Genomic DNA, 20380 nt, shown 5'->3' with positions numbered 1-20380 from the left:
ACTGACGAGTTTATTTTATTTATTATGATTTCATCGCAAAGCGTCCTGATTATTTTGGTCATTTACTTGATAATTATTCTCTATCTGAATCGTTTGCGAATAAAATAGTATATGTTGTTTGGAGTAAAAGTTAGTTTATGTAGCTCAGCTGAATAATTCAGTGGCCAGTTGGCCGCATGGGTAAACAATAGCTCTTCAACCACCCTCCTTAAATCCCTCATACCCTAGTTTAGTAAGTCAAAACCATAAAATTGAAGCAAATATAGACGTATTTTATAAAAGATTTTTTATACGCTCCCGAAAATAGCAAGCATCCTAAAAAGTTCCTAAAATGAGTCTAAACAGCTGTTTTAGGAACTCATCTAAGTCCCAAAAATTAGTCTTTTTCGGACTCAATAAATTAGTACGTTAAATGATTATGTTAAGCACTCTACTATGGTGGCAAAATTTTTTCAATTAATAAAAAGTGTGAATTTGATCTTTGGGAGCTTTAACAAAAAAATGTTGTTTGTAACACGTACCTAAAACGTGTTTCAGACTGATCTGCTCTTCCAGACTCGGCTTCGCCTCGTCCAGAAACAGCAATGATTCGTTGACAAAAACTGTATTTTAGGTATTTGTAGCAAAAATAACTATTATTATCGATATCGGGTATTTAGAAACAACAGAAAAAAAGCTTTTTCGTATGACATTTTTTTTTATGATTATGTGACGAAATGATAATATAAAATTTGTTAAAACCCTCAAAAAATTAAAAAAAGAAAATACAATAGCCAAATCGATGATTATTACTAAAATAGGTACTAATAAAAAACAAATTTTGTTATTTTAAATTTATTTGCATTGAACAAAACAGTTTTTTTACAAGCAGTGGCAATACCAAATTGCAGAAAGTTGTAGAAAATTCTTCTGATGAAGTGATTATATAGAGTTAATTTTCCCGCAAAACCGTGTTAAAGAGAAGCAACATCCATCATGATACAGTTTCGCAGTCCGAAGAAGCAATAATGTCAAAACATGTAAAAATTCAATGCATTAAACCCATGCAAATGCGAGTTGTAAGATTTGCTTTTTAATTTTGGTGCAAGTCCGACGCATTCCTCCGGTTGTGAGATCGCATCGATGGCAATCTGGATGTGTCGAATTTACGTGTAGTCTGTATTTAAATGTCGTCTTGTTCGGCGTTAAAGTTTCTGTTCGCGTATGTTATCGGACAAATCATTTCTTGCGGCTGATTTTCCTCGAAATCGTATCGGTGGCAGTTAGCGGTGCGACAGAGTGGAAGAGAATACCACAGGCGAGGATCGATTGACATAAGAAATAAACTAGTAAAATTCTCTTCGGCAGGTAACTGTCAATAATGATGTCCGCACGGCGTATCGACAAGCGAAGAGCGCGCTTGGCGATGCCTCATTTGGTCAGAACACGAGGAACAAGCCGCTTGTCCTTTCATGGTTTGCCTGCTTTACTTCATCTTGTGCGATATATGTTAATATGCAAATTGGATAATTAATGGATTGTAAGGATCAACCCGCGTGGGTTCTATCGCCATTAGATTAACGCGCGGTGAGGCTCTTTGTAGCCTCACGGTTGCGACATTACACCACCACCATTAGCCTCAGCTATTCCACGTGCATTGTTTAACTACGGATATTTATTAGACACGTTCTTATTTATATTTTGCAATTACACGCACTTATCTATTAAATTAGTATTGATTTAATGGATTTATTCTGTCGAGATCATGGAGAAACCCATACACATTATGAAAAGATACGAGTAAGTGAAAGAAAGGAGAATTGGTCGACGACTTATTTTTCCTTGAAAATACAAATATTTTGGCGCCTACGACTTAATCATTCATGAATTAATGTGTAAATAAAAACAACCGCTCATTTACATTCATAAATATACGTCGACTAATATGGAAAATGGTTTGGATTATGGCATTTAACTTTACAGTAGGCATACGGTAATATTTAGAATAAAAACTCAAAGTATTAAACATTTTTAAAAACACAGTGCTGCATATTTTTCTAAACAGTTTTGGTGTTTTATTTTTAATAAAAAACACCACTCGATCATGGTTAAAAAAATTACAATAATAAAATAGTACCTAAGAAATCACGTCTCCCGAGTGAGGCCATATGCTTCGTTCCCTTATTTGTATGTTTTAATCTCTGTTTTCTATTTTAATTTACGTATGTACAAAATTAAAATGTAAAGCAGCTTATACTTCGAAAACTAATTACATAATGTATAATTTTTTGCGATAATTTCGTAAATAAATCTCTATAAGCCACTACATCAGTAGCATATATGAAGGAAGAAAAAGTCGCTTTTCTCTTGATTCAGACAATGAAATGTTATTATTACCAAACATGTCATGTGAAATCTGGAATTTTTTAACTAAGTCAAAATCTAAAACTTCGACTCTTTGTAACTCCAAAACCAAAAGAGTCAAGTAACGACTAAGCCTGGGTCAACGACTAAGCCTGTGTCAATTTTTGTCAAATTGCTGTGAATTTATGCATCGGATGTATGCACACGTATTATGGCTTTTTCTGTAATTTTTCTTTACAAGAAAATCAAAAAGAGCAAAAAGTTATAAATCGATATTTTAGTGTAAAATTACGATTTTTATATATTTTTTCCATTGTACAGTTGGAGACAAAATACTTTGGTCGTCAATGTCACTTGAGTGACATTAAATTGTAAAGCATGCTTTAGGACTGTTAACCTTATTTTTAGCTACTGTCAATCATAGTTGACAAGTTGTACATATTTTTGATAGAAATAAGATATAATAGCTGTCATTAATTTGAAATTGTCATTCATTAAAGCTTGAATCACATTGAAGTGTCAGAAAAGTGACGACCAAAGTATTCTGTCTCCAACTGTATTAGAGTTGGGGCGCATTAGGTAAAATAACCTCATAAGTTGTAATAGTTATTTACATTACAAGGGAGGAAAGTGTAAGTATCTTTTCCTCCCACAAGCGGTCGAAGTTACTGTAACCTCCCATGAAGGAAGACACTTTCCTCCAGTGAATAGGTACATACATACATACAATTTTTCTACGATCCAGCAAGAAAAACTTTAAAACTAACAATCTCCCTTGATATCTCAGTTTCACCATTAAATCTAGCAACATGTTTTCCAGTTTCTACAAACGAGTTGAAATTTTTACTTCGCTGAGAGATTAGATACTATATTTTTATTGTAATTTTAAAAGATGAAGTAAGTAATATTTAAAAAAAATTGTACCTCCCTGTGAGGTATATAATTGGCCACTTTCCTTTCTGAAATTAGGGTGGAAAAACTTGTTTTCTGTTAGGATGCTAAGAAAATAATCGTTAGTTTTACACGACGAGTAGAAGTCAACATGAAAAAAATGTTAAAAAAATTTTATCTATAAAAATTTCGAAGTTATGAGGGTTTAAAGTTTGCACTTTGACTTAATTATTTCTGTTGAAAAAATACTTTTCTAAGTTTTTTTTGCTATAGGCTATTAAAAAAGGAAACAAGGAAGCTGTATCCTAAATTGTAACTCTGTTCAATGTTATTTGTGGCTTTTATTAGCAAAATTTTTGTCCATTTACTAAATAATTCTAAAAAAACATATACAAGATCATCAGTATCATTATATAGATATAAAAAAATGTCAAATGTCAAAAAATAAATGGCAAACTTTTTTAACAGATAGAAATTTTTAAACACTTTTTTCATGTTCCTGGTATCTTACCTTACTTGAAAATTTTCTCTGGGGCGCGAGTTCTGGCGCACCCTGTATACAATATCCTGAGAAACAAGTAAAGTGTCCTGGCAAAAACCCCTAATGCTGTAGAATAATATTTGCCTTATAATGCTCTCAAATAAAGGCTACTAATAGACTAGCAAGACAATGGTATGAAAAGTGCACATAATGTTTTCAACGTTTTCAATTTTTGCTTGAAAACAATAGATAGCCTGGTTTTGTAACAAATCGTAAAGACAGTTACGTAATTAAATCAATTTTTTTGTAAGAATACTAATTTATAAAAAAACAATTACACTAGCCAACAAGCATTTTGTGACTGAGAAGAAAACAGTTATTTTTTGTTCAATTCTATGTGCTAAACTCAAAAATGATAAAGAAAATTCCATAGCACGTCAGATTTTAAAGTTAGGCATTTTAAGATATCACATGTAAGTATGTTCGACAAAATCTCCGAAAAACGAAATACTTAAAATTCATTTTCTCCATTCTCATTTAAATTTTTTCACCCAAATTTGGGTGACGTTAGTGACGAGCAAAGGGAAAGGTTCCACCAGGATATATTGACGATGGAAAAGAGGTACCAAGGGAGATGGGATCCAGCTATGATGGGGGATTGCTGCTGGTTCCTGATAAGGGAAGTTAACAACCTACAAAAGAAAATCAGCTTTTGCAAAAAAGTCATCTACAACAGATTTATGTTAGAATCTTATACATCTTTCAACATTGTTCTTGTTTAGTGAATAAATTAATTTCTTTCGTCGTCTATTTAATTAATTTCTATTTAAAAATTTGAGAAAACTATTTTCCTGTAACTTAAAATCTGTACGTGATGGAGAATTTTTCTTATCAAATTCGTAATTAGGAATGTTAATGTACCCTGATACACGTGTCAATAGATCAATCACAAAAAAAAAATTTGTTGTGTAGTGTTATAAAAACTGTCAAATTTTATTAACTCTCCTATTTACCAATGATTTCATGAAGCTAATTTTTTTTTGTATACGCTCCTGAAAACAGCTGTTTTATGGACTCATTTGAGTCCCTAAAATAAGTCTTTTCCGGACTCAATAAAAAAGTACGCAAGACGGTTATTTTAGGTACTCAGTACCCAAAAACCGTTTTTGCGGACTAAAAAATAAAATTGGTTACTATGGTAACGAAATTTATTTAATTAGTAAGAAGTGTGAATTCGGGTTTTGGGAGCTTTAACAAAAAAATCGTGTATGCAAAAGGTTTTAGGTGACTCCTCTCATTAAAGACTCGGCTCCTACGTCACCTCGTCATTAATTACGATTCGTTCCCTAAAACCCTATTTTGCGTACTAAATAGCTATTATTTAACTACAAAAAAATTGTTATACTCGTATTAGCTATGATTAGAAATGTTATTCAGTATAAGCTCTATTAAATGCAAATCGGTGTTACATAAAGTATAGATAAACGTAACTTCTGTTGTCGAAAGAAATGGGTAACTAGTAAAATCAGTTTAAATAATAACCTTCCATATACGGCAGTTGTCAGAAAACTCCGGCAAAGCATTGAGGCAATCGCATATTCGAACGAATGCAGTGAGTTGCCGTGATCATTGTTGCAGAATTTAATCCCCATCGTTCGTTTTTCCACGCAATGGTAGTTCTCACAAGATACGCGGCAATAAAGTATGTGCTGTTTCGATATGCACGCCGCATCTCTTGTAGAATCCTCTTTATTTGCAATAATGGGCAACTAAACTCTCTCACAGCAGAGCCAAGCAGTCTGCAGCTACGTCCACAACTCCTCTTATGGTCTTTCGGAAGCTGTAGCAACTTTGAAATGCTATAAGATACCTGTTGTTGTACATCAAAAGACATAAGCTGTCATCACAAACGTCCATCATCGCCCACCGAAGAATAACATTACAATTTTAAGGCGGTTTGCTTTAAAGGCGTATTAAATCAAGCTCGCCGGTTCTTGCACCAACAAATAACGTAATAAATCGACACTAGTTTAATAATTATGGAAAGGGGGTGATTTAGTAAGTCTATTGTCGGAGCCAGGCCGTCTACCGCAACCAGCTTGTCGCGATTTACCACAAAAGGAGACTCGTAGTCCCCACAGATACTACAATTATAGATGGCCTTACTTACTTGCCTTACCTCACCAACAACTAGTTTATGACCATGTTTATTAATAGTATACAATGAGTTTGGAGAATTAATTATGCAATTACCGCAACAGCTAAGATTTATCGACTATGCACATCCCAAATTACACCAAACGATAGCGGAATTACACATCAAACAAACAAAAATCCAAACCCTACTATTTGATGATGGAACTCACAATCAGATGCCAGAAATTCCAAAAGGATTAGTGGGAAATAGAAAATATTCAATTTTGTAGCTATTTTGAATATGCATCTTAAATTTTAATGAGTCTGTTTTTAGTATTAATACCTCGAGTTAAGTGTGACAAAAATAGTAACATTCCATAATCAAACTGTTATAAATAACTCTTCAGAAATAGAGTGTAAGTCCATACCCGACTGCCCAAAAATATCCGAATTTCTAACATGTGTTCGCATCATTCTTTCTGAAAAGTAGAAAGATTTGTTTGCAAATCAACGGGGAGAATTCTTCTCGGCCGGTGGCATTCGGCGGTTGAAGCGCGTCTCATCTTGCAATCCATCGAGTCTCCTCATTTAAAATTTCAATCACGCAGATCGTATTTATTCGCCACTTTGAAAAAATCCTTTAAAATATCCAATTAGTCGTTCGTAATGTGCAAGATAAGGTAGTTTTTCTGTAGCGTTTGCTACGACATAAGCGACAGATAATCCTCGGCGGTAGCAACCTGGTGGTGAAGACCACTTTTTTCGCGGGAAACGACTATGCGTACCGGCAAAACAATGTCCAGCGGTCAAAGGACTCGGTACGACCAGTACTCACTACCATTGTTTACTTTTATTTGTCGCATAAATAATTGTAACCTGTTATATGAGTCACAACTGATCTGATCGATTTTTTCGTCGCTACCATCATCGATGTTTCTTGCTGATTCCACAAACCTGATGGATATAAATAAAACTAACATCTGGTGGTGGATTTGTTTGGTTCGGTGCTACCTAGAAACATCAGCAATAATCCTTGATGGATGTGTGAACTGCTGAAGGACGATGACTTACCGGACTTTTTGCCGTTTCAACTACCTGCTTCTCTTGAAGCTATTTTCCATTATTGCCTTAAACGGACTGCCAATTTGATACTCTTTTTATGCACATTTTACTCAAATTAAGATAGCTTGTAATAATGTGGAAGAAGAAAACTTTACAAATTTTGAGTCAAAAAAATTTCCTCTTTTCTCATGAGATAATAATTAATTAGGATCAGATCAGCGCAGATGCTCGTTGAGTCCAGTTATAATCAGCATAATAATTTATGATTCCTTTAAAGGTGCCGAAAAGTGTCGTAATACGAGAGGTACATCGACTTTAATTGCAATTTCTGCCTCTGCTAATTAAATAAAATATTTATAACTTCACATGTTTAGCCAATTATGCAACAATTTTTTATGCGTTTGAAATAAAATTCGACATTGTTTTTCCACATAATTTAATAGTTTTAATAGTAAAAAACAGCGAGTGTAACCTAAGTCAGTCCCTCATAAGTCATCTTTTGCATACAAAAGCAAAGTTACAAACAACATAAATAAAAATAATCTGATTTACAACATATACACATGGATAAAAAAAAATTTTAAATTTATATAAAAAATTAATTTAACCCTGGTTTACCCAATCTGTACAAGGATAAAATTACGAAATATTTACAAATTATCTACAAAAATGAATCTACAAGCTGCCAATGTCGTTAAAGCGTTTCAACTTCTCTGGGAATGGATCTTTGAATAATACAGGATCTGCTCGAAATTCGACCGATTTTAAAGGCATGCGTCCGAAAGCTTTCACAAATCTATCCACACATTGGGACCTCTCTATCATATGACCTTCGTCGGCCGACAACATTTCATTATTGACACATTCCGGACATTTGAACTTTTTTCTTGGAGTAACCTAAAACCGAAATATAACCATAGTCAAAAGCGCAACTTATTTATTTACCTTAATCGGCGGCTTATTCGTAACATTTGCAACTAGAAAATTCATGGCAATGTCTTCACAATTCATGTGCTCGTCTACCAATTCGCGAATATTTGCTGGCATTGCTGTAGTATACAAGAAACTCCAATATTTGTGCAGGAAGGCTGCACCTGTGAGAACCATTGATATCTCGTTAGTCCATTCCGATTCATATTTCCAGCTGTTGGTAACATTGTCCCATCTATGAGTACGACTGGGAAAGCCTACAATCCTGTCTGGAAATTCCCTCCAAACTTCAAAACCAAACTCGACTTCGTCTGCAGTCAACATTACGATATCATCATCGATATGCAAAATGGCTTCAGTTTCGATCTCATTATACGGATAAAATCTATTTGATAATTTATTGGCACTTGTTTTAATAACTTTGACTGGTTTCTGTATTTGAGGAAACGAAGATACTGAAAAAAAAAAGATAGTAAAATTGTCTGATAATAATTTTTGCATACATGGCGGAGGATTTTTCTTTTGGTTGTTCCAAACGACGATAACTTTCATAAGACTAGGAACTCTTGATAACCTATCGATCAAAGTGTAAAGACTATCAATTCTATCATATGTTAAAATAACAGCAGTAAACCCGTGTGATTTCGGTGCCGTCAACGGCAAAAAAAGCGGATTTGTATTTTTCTCCTCTGGTCGAAGATTCCAATCGTCATAGATTTTCGACCAATGTGGATAAACCCGGTCTTGTATAATATCTAATGTTGTGAGTGCGATTTTCTCAATACTTGAGAAATACGAATCGTACAGAAATCGACCAGTCTGTTGCATTTGTTTAATACGCTGAGGAGAAATCTTCGTCAATACGTCCATTAAAGTGTGTAAATAATTTTCCATGATGAAAACGGCGGCTCGTTTCCAATCTATCACATTACTAAATGGCAACACTGCCCCGTCCATTACAATAACGGGAATACAATTGGCAGCCAATGCTTCTAATAAAGCAAATTGGCCTATTCGCTCGCCTCGAAAAACGAGACAAAATGTGCTATTTTGTAAAATTGCAGGATAATTCACAATTTCGTTTGAATTTTCCCTGCAACGTTTTGTGTAATTATGTCTATGGCAGGCGTCGAGAATTAAAAGCGAGTCGCTGTAGCGCAATGACAATTTATGAAGAACTCCCAAGTAGTTAACATCGACATTGAGTTGGGAACAAGTGACTAACCACGACCTAAAAAAAATCAGTTATAATACAAATAACAAATAAAACTTTAGCTACCTTCGATGATGATTTTTTTCCACCATTTGAGCAATTGGATTAAATAACGGTATTGAAATATCAAAATTTGTCCTAAATGAGTATCTATTGAAATCAGCTCCAGCTATCAAAGCCTTTCCTGTTGTTAAATCAACAACTGAAGAAAAATCTGGAGCATTTCCAGCTATCATATTAAAAATGAGATGGTTCTCTCCATTATTCCAGCTAAAAAAAACCTTGGAAAACGGATGTCATAATAAAAGACCGAGAGGAAACATCGATCAAATTGGGATAGTGATATCGACATGTCAGTGCTACTGACATCAATGGAAAACAATACAAATACTGTACACCCAAATGTTTTTCATAGTTCAAATACACAAAGAATTTGTAAGGAGGAATATCAAGAGCAATACCTCGTAATCTGGATTTTCGCAGTTTTCTTTTTATACTTCAAAATGTAAATTTATTAACTTTTATTACAAGTAATAATTTGAATAACAATGCCTAATTAAATATTATAAAAAATAAAAGATTACTATCTTATGCTATTAACAAACTGAGCTAATATCGTTTTAGCTTGGTTTTTGGCGAATCACTAAAAACTGTCATTTTTCACTTACGAGGTAATGTAATGTGACCCTCAATATTAAGTTTCAAGGTTGCAAAACACTGCATACAAACAAAATATTTAATCAAAGAAATTGTACAAACATTTAAGTTAACATATCAATTCGAGTTTGACTCATAGCACAGTGATTAATTTACTGAAAAGACCCAAATCGCATTAAGTAAAGTAAAGCACTTATTTAGAAATGAAATTTTTTTGACGACAAATATACATTTTTATATGAAACCATATTAAATATAGATAAAATGTACGTAATAAAGTATTTTCTGCGATTTAAATCCATTATCACAAGTATGTTGATTTCCTAAAAAAAATTAAATAAAACCTATAAAAATCCAAATTTATATCTTCCTAAACAAATTTTCTAATCTATGAATTGTTACCGATAACTCCCTGCAGTTAAAATTAAAGTGAAGGTTAAATATTATCAAAGTGGCAATAGTAAGAAATAATATTATCAAGGAAATCTGTGTCACGTTGAAAAATAATCGGTCAGAAATTACCATCAAATTCCTGGTTAATTTAATTTAATATGAGCTTAAATAATTTTCTTTTTGTCGAACGTGAAACTTTCTGCAAAAAGCATTTTATAACAAAACTGCATAATCGCAACAACGGATATTATGTATATCAAATTTTATAAGACTTGAGAAAATAATGTGTCCTAGCATGAGATTTTAAAAATAGACTCATGCAAACCCCTTCTAAGAACAGTAACACAAAGAACATTTTCATCACGCGATAACCGTCCCTACTGCATGGTTAAATATTTACCAAAGAATTTGTAAAGTAAATTAAAACGAATAATACGATTTGAACAAACCAATAAATCACTTCTTAATGTAATGATTGCCAAATCCTGGCGCCTCTTCTTGCAATAAAACATGTAAAACAGTAATAAACCTAATTAAACAGCTCAATTGCTCTGTTGTTGAACTTGAATTTAGTGCCTTGTTGAAGTCACTTAATAAAAAGCTTGCCGTATAATTAGAATAAAGACAAGGTTGTTTTGCGACATTAAAGTCGGTAATCGTTAAAAAAGTTATGTGCAAAGTACTATTTACAAATAAATAAAGTAATTACATTTATCTTGTTGGGAATAAAGTACTTACAAAGGCAAACTGCTTAAAGCCTTTGAGGTGAGATTTGGCCTAAGTCTTTCCTGATTCAAGGTATCTATGGATGGAATGAAAATGCACGCTTCGTGCGGATTAACAGTGTAGTATTTGGAATTGACCACAGCCTGGAGTAAAGCTAAATATTCCTTTGACATGAGTTCAGTTGCAGGGAATCCTTGCTCATCTACGTATTTTTTCGGTGGGTAAACGTAAACGGCTATCCTGTCATGACCCGTGCGCCCACATTTGTATATGTTGAAACAGTCCCAGTGGGTGCATTCTGAATTTCTTGGCAAAGAGACACTATTACTTATCAACCTAAATTCCGGCAAGTTTCTTATATTTGTCAAAGTGATCTTCTTAAAATTTGATGACTCATCACCAATATTAATACGTAGTCTCGGTAAAACGGCGAAAGTAGTTATGATTAGTACAATAAACACAAGAAAAAAGAAATTTTTGTATAAAGAAGTATTGTGGGTGTAGTTGTACACTTTTGATATTGGGATTTTTGTATGTATAGTCATTTTAGAGTAAAGATTAGCACTTTAGTTTGATGCGGCCCCTCGTCAAATACATGGCACAATTTATTTACTTTGAGATTTCGCTACACTCGCGTTATTTTAAGTCATGTTTAACACAACTTTGACGTTTCACTAATAAACATTATTTCGAGGTTAGGCGCATAAAAAAACAATTGATCTACTCAAGATTGCAATATTTACAAACGAAAACCCCTACGTAAAATAGATGACATCTCTTGACAAGTAAAAGAGCTACATTATTACAGATTTCTACCTTTCAAACATTTAACTTTTTTTATTAAAAAACTTATTAAAAGCCCATTATTTTTTTATATAAAAACTTATTACATACAATACATTGTAATTAAATTAAATTGTTACACAACAAAGTACTTTTATTGTAATCAATAATCTTAAAAATAGTCATTATTCCAAGAAAAACAGTTACCAGAAGTTTTTTCTTTACAGTAATTAAAAATTGAAATAATCCTGCAACATAAAACACTTATTACGCCTACTCTACTACTCATCTCTACAACACACAAAATAAACTGCAGCTAAATCTCTAATGATCTTTCTTTTTTGGTTTTTTTGGATTCCTAGACCTAGATTTTGCCTTGCACAAAGGGCAAATTGGTGCATTTCTGTGAATCTGTTGATGGCAGCTCAAACACGACTTCATAGGAGGTGGTTGTTGCCTATAAAAACAAATTATAAAGCATAAAAAATCATCCCATTTTATAAATAACTAGAAGCCTAGTAGAGAATTTAGAGCACCTCAGATTAATGTCCGACCTGAATGTAGGAGTGGGTCCTGTGTGAGGCGAAGGAGCCAAGCTTCCAGGGCGTCCAGGTTCTGGTTTGTTTGTGACTAAACGTAGGGGATTTGGTGGCGGTAAAAATGTTGGTGGTAAAGGAGGTGCCAAGGAGCTAGTTGAACTTTCATTGGGGGCTATTGGTCTAGTCCAATCACTAGATTTGTTGTAACTTTGTGATTGGGTTTTGTTTGAATTGTAAAGCTGAGAAAATCGCCTAGAATTTTGTATTAAATTTGTAATTTGAGGTAAATGAAATCATACTCTGGTGTTATAGCTGAGCCTTCCTCTTCGTGAAGCTCAGGCAGAGGATCTAAACCTAAACATTCCCTTCTTAATCTGTCTATTTCATTCTTAAGTGGGACATAATCCTCATGTAATCTAACAGCATAATTTAAAGACCTAGTCCTGCTCTCTTCTGACTGCTTAATTACTCCTTCCATCTGAAATTTCATCGATTTGAAAACACTTTTTTCAAAAAAAATTGTGACTAACAGCATTTATATCTGCATGTATCTGCCTCAATTCTTCGACATGTGACATTTTTTCTTGTAATAACAATTCCATTTCTTGTTTGTATTCTGAAAGACATTTCTCCTCTTGATCTTGAGACTCAATTTCAAGTATAAGACGATTTTTTATTTTCTCGAGTTGTATTGTTTTAGCCCTGAAAGACATTATTGATTTTTTAGATAAACAGTATATAATTTGCGGTGAAAAACATACCGAATCTCTTTGACGGCTTCTAATTTAGCATAAACTGAACGTTCATCGGTTGTAGAAGTCATTTTCACTACAGAATTCTAATTCTATAATTATTGTTTACTTTTAGATTCTGGTTGTTTTCTCAACCCCTTGTGGAAGCCATTTTGCTAACGACAGGACACAATCGTACTTTATTATCCAACTTATTAAAAAAAAAACTAGATTAATATAAGTAGCAGAAATGCAGATCTAATGTACAAGTTTTATTATTGTCTTTTTATTTAAAACTGCTAAGTGAGAATAAAAAAATGTAGTTTAGTTACTTTTACTTTTAGTGATTTTACGTCATGCGTGTGACCTGCGTTTAGTGGTTTAGTACTCAGAACAGAACCAGAATTTGACATAAAGCGATTTGTTCAGGTTCTCAAAAAATTGTTGGTGTTTTGTCGAATATTTAGTTTTGCTGTATATCAACGGTTCTAACGAATTGTTCTGTCAGTCAGTAAGAAAACTGTCTAATTTCTCAATTAGTTTTTAAAGAAGAATAATGAAGAATCAACTCATTACATTATTCGTAATTATTAGCGTATGTCATGGACAAAGTCATGGTAATTTATTGGCTTTTTCTTGTATTTCTATGTTTCTTCAAGTGGTTTTATAAATTACAGGCAAAGCGACCACTAACAGTTCTATTGTAATCAACAATCAGACAGATCCAATTCCTCCAGTCACTGAAATTCCACCAGGTCCTTCAGGAAATCATTCAACACCTACACCACCTCCTAACTCAACTACAACTTCAACAACTCCAGTAACCCCTACAAGTAAGTACAAAAATTTAAATAAAGTTGTGCCACTCATATTCTCAATTAGATTAAAAACTATTTTTGTCTCTTCCTGGAATAGAGTCTTATAGAAAGTTTACTCAATATCTTATGCAGGGTTAATGATATATTATTTTCAGGGTCATATAATATGAGTAATATGTTTTTTTGATACAGTTACTATCTTTGTTTCTTGTGTTGTTTATTGAAATTTAATTTTTAGTTGTTGTAGATAACAATAAAACCAGATCTTATATAAAACATTAAAGACCTTGAATATGTTAATAACGCAATAACATAATAAACTACTGTGAACTGCATTTATCTTTTATAATGTTAATTTGGAACAGTGACCTCTAACCTAAGTTTATATTTTTATTGTTACATGACGTAATAATTATGTATTAGGGGTAAAAAAAAGGTTTTTTAGTGACTTCGCAGAAGCGATTAATTTTCTTGAATTCATCGACTTTACAGGAAATTGTTTCTTGTTTGGTACAGTAAAACAGTTGATTAGATAACATTTGTTATTTGTTTAGCTGTGACTAATTATGGTATTTGTTATGCAGCTACAAATGCGACAACGACATCGACAACTACAACTACTACTGTTCCGACACCAACTACAACATCAAAGCCAACTACATCAACAACTGTTTCCACAACTTCAACCACTACTGCAAAAACAACAACAAAAACAAGTACTCCCACGCCATCACCTTCCTCAACTACAACAAAAGCAACCCCAACAACAAAATCGCCAGTAACAACAGCAGCTCCTTCTCCAGCAAATAACCGGAAATTTGATGGTCCAAGTTTCGTTGGTGGAATTGTGTTAGCATCCGGGTTAATGGCCATAGGGTTTGTCGCTTTCAAATTTTATAAAGCACGCACCGAGCTTAACTATCATACTCTGTAACTAGAGTTTTATGAAGAAGATAATTAAAAAAATGTTTCTATTGTTTTATGTGATAAAATCGAATTTTATGTACTCTCTTAGTTTATTTCTGAACTCATTTTTTTCGAAACTTTAGATAAATGTTTTTTTTTTCTTTCTGTTGCGTTCATTTAATTGTTTTCGTGGATCAAAAAATAGTGCAACTCAAGATTTTAATTCTGTCCGATAAAAGTGCTCTTAATAGAGTAGTTTTAAAATTACTCAATTGAATTAATGAGGGTGCGCTAGTCGTAAGGTCTAGTTGAATACATATATTTTGTCAACATGTTAGGGGCGCGCCATGTTATTGTTTAAGTGAAAGTGATATTTTTGCAAAGGTTGTGCCCCCTAGGTCAGAGTAAATTATATCAGTGTAGATAAACGCATAGACTAGTTTTTGAAGTATAGTACACAGTGTTTTAATTTGGTGCACTTAATTTCAGATAGCAACGTTCTTCATGTTGTACATTACGTATATTATCAGGCTTTTCTCAAATAAAGTTTGTTTACTTATCTAATTTTTTAATCGATAAACCTTTTAATGGAAAAAGTGCCCCTGAGGATCGATGTACTTATCTCAAATCATTAGCTGAAGCGAGGATGTACTAGACTAAGATCAGTTTAGCGATCAGGGGGAGTCATGATTGATTACAAGTCGAGTGTAGTTTTTCTTGGAGTTGACTGACAGCGCGGTTTGTTGGACGGCTTTTTCACCAAAACCTTCGGCATTTTCGGGCTCTTGAAAAGCACGCGGGCAAATTGCTAAATTTATCAATAATTTTTTCCCCATTTCCGCCGCATAAAACGAACCGACGAGACCGAAAACAATTCGAAATGAACAAAGGTGAATTTGATGTTCTGACGGAAACGGTCGTCTCCAAGAAGGAAATCCGCCAAAGTCGACTTTCCGCATGATAAAACGCAATGGGGTTGTATTCTCATTTTTGGCGACATCTCTTTTCAGTTTTTCCGTTTTTAATAACACAGGGTACGAACTGTTGTCTCTCTGGTAATTAAAGGGGAATGTCACTTTTCTAACGTCTAATTATCAGATGGAGATGTAAAGTTTAATTAACTTTGGTCGCATTTCGACGAGATATATTATAAGTTTGAGAAGGTACAATAATTTCATTTAGTTTTGTCATAAATTCACAGCGAACGGAACGGAGTTGTAACAACTTTTTCACTCTCTGTCGCAATTGAATATTATGGAAATCATGTAAATGTTACATAAAATTTCGTTATTATTTAGTGTGTTTTCCTTTGAATTAACAATTTTACAGTTTTTTTGTACATTGTGTTTGTATTTAGTAATTAAAGTCTTGGTCCAGTAACAAAGAAAATTAAAGGGGGAAAGAGAGAAGCTTGTAAGCAGATAAAGTTCGTCATCATGAAGCGAAAATTGCGTAATTTACGAAAACGTATAATGACTTTCGCAGCATGAAGTCGTTAATCAAAGCAGACTGATTAAAGGACAAAAGTTGCTTCTTCTATCGGAGCTTTTTGGATTACTGTGGCCTAAATAACTAGAACGGATAACGTGAAGAGATAATTTCCAAGGCTGGAAGTACGCGTCAACTTCTGCAGCTACTCAAAGATTTATAACTCGAACAAGTTTTGACACAAAATTAATCATTATCATTATAAGTACCCCGGATACGTGTCTACTTTTACACTTTACTTGCAGTCAAGCTGTATTAACGTCCGTCGATGAAAATAAAACCGGATAGACGGCACTTGGTTATTTATCAAATTTATAAACGCCGCAACAGCAACTTTACAACCCAGCTTCTTGATGACGAAACTTATATTGGTCGTTTTGCAACTAGAACCATAACATATCTTCTATAAATATCTACTTACATCGACAAAATTTACCACCGAATTAAAGTCTATTGACGTTTGAGTGGTATCTCTAAGGGCGGCTTCTTGAGCGATTGTAATATTAAAATAGTTTTGTTCAATTGATAAAGCACGTCGTCATGGTAATGGTTTGTAGCCCCATTTGGTATTCAAACACACCATCCAAGCACGAAACACTTGTGTTGTTTCTTTGAGTCCTCTTCGAAATCTGTCGAGCTTTAATTGCATTAATGTATGCAAATGATTTTCATGCCAAGATAGATGTAAACAGCGGCGTTAGTGAGCCACGAAATGAGACAAGACATCGAAGCAGTTATTGGTGGTGCTCAAGACTCTCTTTTATTGCTGTCACAACGAAGCTCAGACGAAATTACCCAACCAAGAGATGCCATCATTAACGTCAAACCAATCAAGACCGTTTCGCCAACAAACTTCGCATTTATTCATTTGTTTAAGAAATAACCACATTAAAAACACTCCGGCAAATTGAAAAACTTTTATACCAAATTAAAAGAACGTGTCCAGAATCAAAAGACCATTACAAAATTTAAAACTTCTAGTATATAAAAAATATATCAAAAGTTAATACTTGTGTCTACATTGTTTATTTAACGGGCATAGGTGTAATGATGGCTATTATTCACGAAAGTAAAAGTAACGATTTAAAAAAGAGTCGTAGACGAGTTTTTTAATCACTTAAGTGAATAATAGCCATTATATTGTGTATGTACAGGGTACTGCATTTTGGATGTCCGAATAGAGAATCTCCGAAACTAAGATGTTTAGCTAAAAACAAGTGATACATTCTGGGGCTCATTTTTTGAGAAAATAATATTGGTTAAAACTGCATCCCGCTATCGTCTTTTGTTTTCGACTTACAGACAAAAGTTGACATTTTGGCGAAATCTAAAAAAAATCACATCTTCGTTATTATAGAAGATACGGTTTTGAAATATATACATTATCCAGGCAGTTTTTTACGAGGAATTTAATAATGTAGTTAACATTTTTTTTCAGTTATTGGTTTAGCCGTAATAAGATAAACTTGTATTTTTTTAAATGTAAATCATGCGGCTATGGCAATTTTGAAAGAAGTTTAATAAATATCTGAGGCGGTGGAATTTAAATACTTTTAAGCATACAGGGTGTCAATTTTAAAACTTGCAATTGCCAATATCTCTAGAACTAAAAAAGTTATTGAGAATCACTCAAAATCGTTTCGATAGTTTTTAGGGGGAATCAAAATGGCATGGTAAGTGACGCTCCTCCACCCACCCTTCAAGCCACAGCCACCTTAAGTTGAAAATTTTAAATGGCACGACCCTACTTGCGATACATCGTTGGAAAGCCCATAACAAGCGCTTTTCAAAAATGTCATACAACAGCCTATTTGGTAAAGTTATTTTTCCAATTATTCAAAAACGAAGACGTTAAATTTTCATTTTTTTTACTATATTCAAGGGTGGGTGGAGGTGTGTCACTTATCATGTCATTTTAATTCCCTCTAGGAACCACCAAAACGGTTTTGAGTGATTATTAATAACTTTTTCAGTTGAGAGAAATTGCCGATTGCAAGTTTTAAAATTGACACAGTGTATATGTACCAAATTTCAATAAGTTTTGATGAACAGTATTTTTAATATTTAACAGTATCCAAACTTTTTGCGACGCCGTATATAGTGGATTCATTCTTGTTGTGGTATCTCGCCTACATCATAGAGGGGTGTAACACTTGTAAGTTTAATTATGGTTAGCTTCGGCAGATGTCTGCACTGGCTTGTGTATTTGAAGTACGAATCGGAGCGTGGAAAGCTCTGCGGGTGACAGTTCTGTGAAAGTTTCACGACGGAAACGGAAGAAGTTAGGGTTGCTGAAATTCTGGAGAACAGTTAGAACGGAATCTACAGATTTTTTGTTTTAACCTAAAGGATTGGATTGTTCTGATTGTGTCACATTTTTTTCTTAATTAAAAAAGTTAAGTTATAAAAAGAAGCTTTTAACTTAAAATACTTTTACCCAAAATTACCGTAAATTATTTGTAAATATTTATCTTAATTAATTAGTATTTTAAGTCGATCTTTGCGAAGTTGACGTCAGTGCATTAAAGTAAATATTTTCTCTCTTTGATAACTCCAAGTTTGCTTCTTGCCATTCAATTTAATACTTTAAAAATGACTGGTATTTAGAGCTTAAGCGGTCGTTTCAAATTAGTCTCATTAGGTGCCTTCATAACACCAATTAAAAATTACGATGTCTATTTGGTTCTATACCCCAAACTTATATACGTAATGGACCATAAGAATATTAACGACACTTTGCCTAACTTTTCCGTACTCTCGAGAGAACTTTCAACGCTTATTGATTACAACATCTGCTATTATAAACTTAGCATTTTTAGCAAACTTGTTGCTACTCTATTTATCTATTTTTAACTTAAAGACAGGAAAATCATCACTGGAAAGAAGACACTAGAAGCGGAACTTTGCATTCATCATTTTCAAACCTTAGCGGTTGTCCAAAGTGTACGTTGGTGTAAAATTGTTCACATCTTAAATGCATAATTCAGGAGGAGCTTCGACAGTGGCTTTACCGGCGCGACAACACGTGACCAACGTTACGATTAGTTGCTAAAATAAAGACTGCCAATAGCCGCAACGATTTTTTGGCGTTTATTTCTTGATACTACTTTAAATTTTAAAAAATATAAAATGTAGATGTTTTCTAAATTAATGTTTAAACTCATTAAATTTACTTGCCCGGCGCCTCCACCATTTCACAAAAAGAAAATTTGAATTTGACATTGATCTCACCATTGAAAAACCTCAGTTTTAGCGGTGCTTTTGTTTCCATAATTCGTAAGCTTGTTCTTTCTTGAAAACGGTTTAATAAAGTCGGTTATGAATCCGCAAGACAAGCAAGAACCGTCGCGTTCACGTGCTTTGACCGCAAAAGTCCGTGCATAGCGTCGTTTCTACTCCCTTTCTGCTACGAATCCAATTTGTGGCAAATCAAAAGCTGCCCGTCATTCACCACGCAAACCGACACCAACAACCTCAAATGTTACAAAGTTTACTGTGTTCGCTAGAATGATAGAATTTTAATATTTGATTTGATAACGTAGAATTTGCTTTTAAGTTTATCAGAGTATAAACGATTAGAACAGATCTTTTATTAAGAACAAAAACGGTGAATTTGCAAATTTAAATTCTCTTGTTGCAAATTTTTGTTGCGCTAAATTGGCACTATTATTGTAGTTATTGATTTTGCTTTTACTGTAAAATTTTCACGTAAAGATTATGTAGCAGAAGCCTCAAAGCTTTAGATATTACACGCTTCACAACATTTCCATCAGAAATAGAGAGCTTTAGAGTTTCATATTAATAAATTACCGCAGTAATTACGCTATGTACACAAACTAAACTATTAACCAAGTGTAGAGTGCACAAAGCACATTTAAATCAATAAGATTGTAAATTAACAATTGATGACTTCACTTTTGTTAGTCACGCGACACGCAAACACAATTTATAAATCGTTTGAAGAAAATTGACATTGACGACGGATAATAGCAGGATCTAGGATTATACTTATCAAAAACTACCCTTGCTTGTCCTAAAGTGATTGCAACTAGTTTCGCTTGAGTGACGTACAGCTCGCGTGATTTTAGATTTTTAGATGCTCAAGAGGATATCAGAAAATTTAACGTCAGAATGGTGTTATTTGCACATAGGCTGCCAATCAAACCGACTTTCCGACTGCAGCAGCTTCTTAATCTAATTGTCTGCCGTTGGAAATATAACGTTTTGATTTGTTTTGCAATTTTCAAATAAATAACAAACCACAAAAATATGCTTCCAGTAAA

The 20380-nt window shown here is 33.6% G+C and overlaps 3 protein-coding genes across 4 annotated transcripts; 1 reads left to right on the top strand and 2 right to left on the bottom strand.

Annotated features, from left to right (window-relative positions):
- Positions 1–7332: 7332 nt before the first annotated feature.
- Positions 7333–11545, bottom strand: LOC123007321 (exostosin-2). The gene is made up of 5 exons (XM_044402554.1): positions 10845–11545; positions 9123–9326; positions 8347–9074; positions 7859–8298; positions 7333–7810 (listed from the first exon to the last, which is right to left on the bottom strand). The coding sequence occupies exons 1-5, from the start codon at positions 11375–11377 to the stop codon at positions 7589–7591; spliced, it is 2127 nt and encodes a 708-aa protein (XP_044258489.1). The 5' UTR covers positions 11378–11545; the 3' UTR covers positions 7333–7588.
- A 206-nt stretch (positions 11546–11751) lies between these two features.
- Positions 11752–13193, bottom strand: LOC123007322 (zinc finger C4H2 domain-containing protein). 2 transcript variants are annotated; one of them, XM_044402556.1, is made up of 5 exons: positions 12916–13193; positions 12685–12856; positions 12454–12632; positions 12170–12406; positions 11752–12072 (listed from the first exon to the last, which is right to left on the bottom strand). In XM_044402556.1, exons 1-5 carry the CDS (start codon positions 12975–12977, stop codon positions 11940–11942), a joined length of 783 nt encoding a protein of 260 aa, XP_044258491.1. In that variant the 5' UTR covers positions 12978–13193; the 3' UTR covers positions 11752–11939. The 2 variants fall into 2 exon arrangements, with proteins under 2 accessions (XP_044258491.1, XP_044258490.1); XM_044402555.1 differs by having other exon boundaries at positions 12152–12406; positions 12916–13185.
- A 77-nt stretch (positions 13194–13270) lies between these two features.
- On the top strand, positions 13271–15168 carry LOC123007324 (integumentary mucin C.1-like). Its single transcript, XM_044402557.1, has 3 exons — positions 13271–13502; positions 13563–13718; positions 14288–15168. The coding sequence occupies exons 1-3, from the start codon at positions 13442–13444 to the stop codon at positions 14635–14637; spliced, it is 567 nt and encodes a 188-aa protein (XP_044258492.1). The 5' UTR covers positions 13271–13441; the 3' UTR covers positions 14638–15168.
- Positions 15169–20380: the final 5212 nt, after the last annotated feature.

This window comes from Tribolium madens, unplaced genomic scaffold, assembly GCF_015345945.1.
Source record: "Tribolium madens isolate multiple individuals breed KSU strain unplaced genomic scaffold, Tmad_KSU_1.1 Scaffold_3;HRSCAF=73;Tcas5.2_LG2, whole genome shotgun sequence".
Taxonomy (NCBI): domain Eukaryota; kingdom Metazoa; phylum Arthropoda; class Insecta; order Coleoptera; family Tenebrionidae; genus Tribolium; species Tribolium madens.
The sequence above is the reverse complement of the archived record's forward strand: the minus strand, read 5'-3'. Positions and strand labels throughout refer to the sequence as shown.

Bases quoted from the DNA above. Each gene is read 5' to 3' on its own strand.
- LOC123007321 (XM_044402554.1), bottom strand. From the start codon at position 11,377: ATGACTATACATACAAAAATCCCAATATCAAAAGTGTACAACTACACC. The intron at 9,327-10,844 runs GTAAGTACTTTA...GGTTTTTTTTAG, and splicing joins GCTTTAAGCAGTTTGCCTTT to CTGGAATAATGGAGAGAACC. The intron at 9,075-9,122 runs GTAGCTAAAGTT...GATTTTTTTTAG, and splicing joins GAAAAAAATCATCATCGAAG to GTCGTGGTTAGTCACTTGTT.
- LOC123007322 (XM_044402555.1), bottom strand. From the start codon at position 12,977: ATGACTTCTACAACCGATGAACGTTCAGTTTATGCTAAATTAGAAGCC. The intron at 12,407-12,453 runs GTATGATTTCAT...ACAAAATTCTAG, and splicing joins GGCTCAGCTATAACACCAGA to GCGATTTTCTCAGCTTTACA. The intron at 12,073-12,151 runs GTGCTCTAAATT...TTGTTTTTATAG, and splicing joins AGGTCGGACATTAATCTGAG to GCAACAACCACCTCCTATGA.
- LOC123007324 (XM_044402557.1), top strand. From the start codon at position 13,442: ATGAAGAATCAACTCATTACATTATTCGTAATTATTAGCGTATGTCAT. The intron at 13,503-13,562 runs GTAATTTATTGG...TATAAATTACAG, and splicing joins ATGTCATGGACAAAGTCATG to GCAAAGCGACCACTAACAGT. The intron at 13,719-14,287 runs GTAAGTACAAAA...TTTGTTATGCAG, and splicing joins AACTCCAGTAACCCCTACAA to CTACAAATGCGACAACGACA.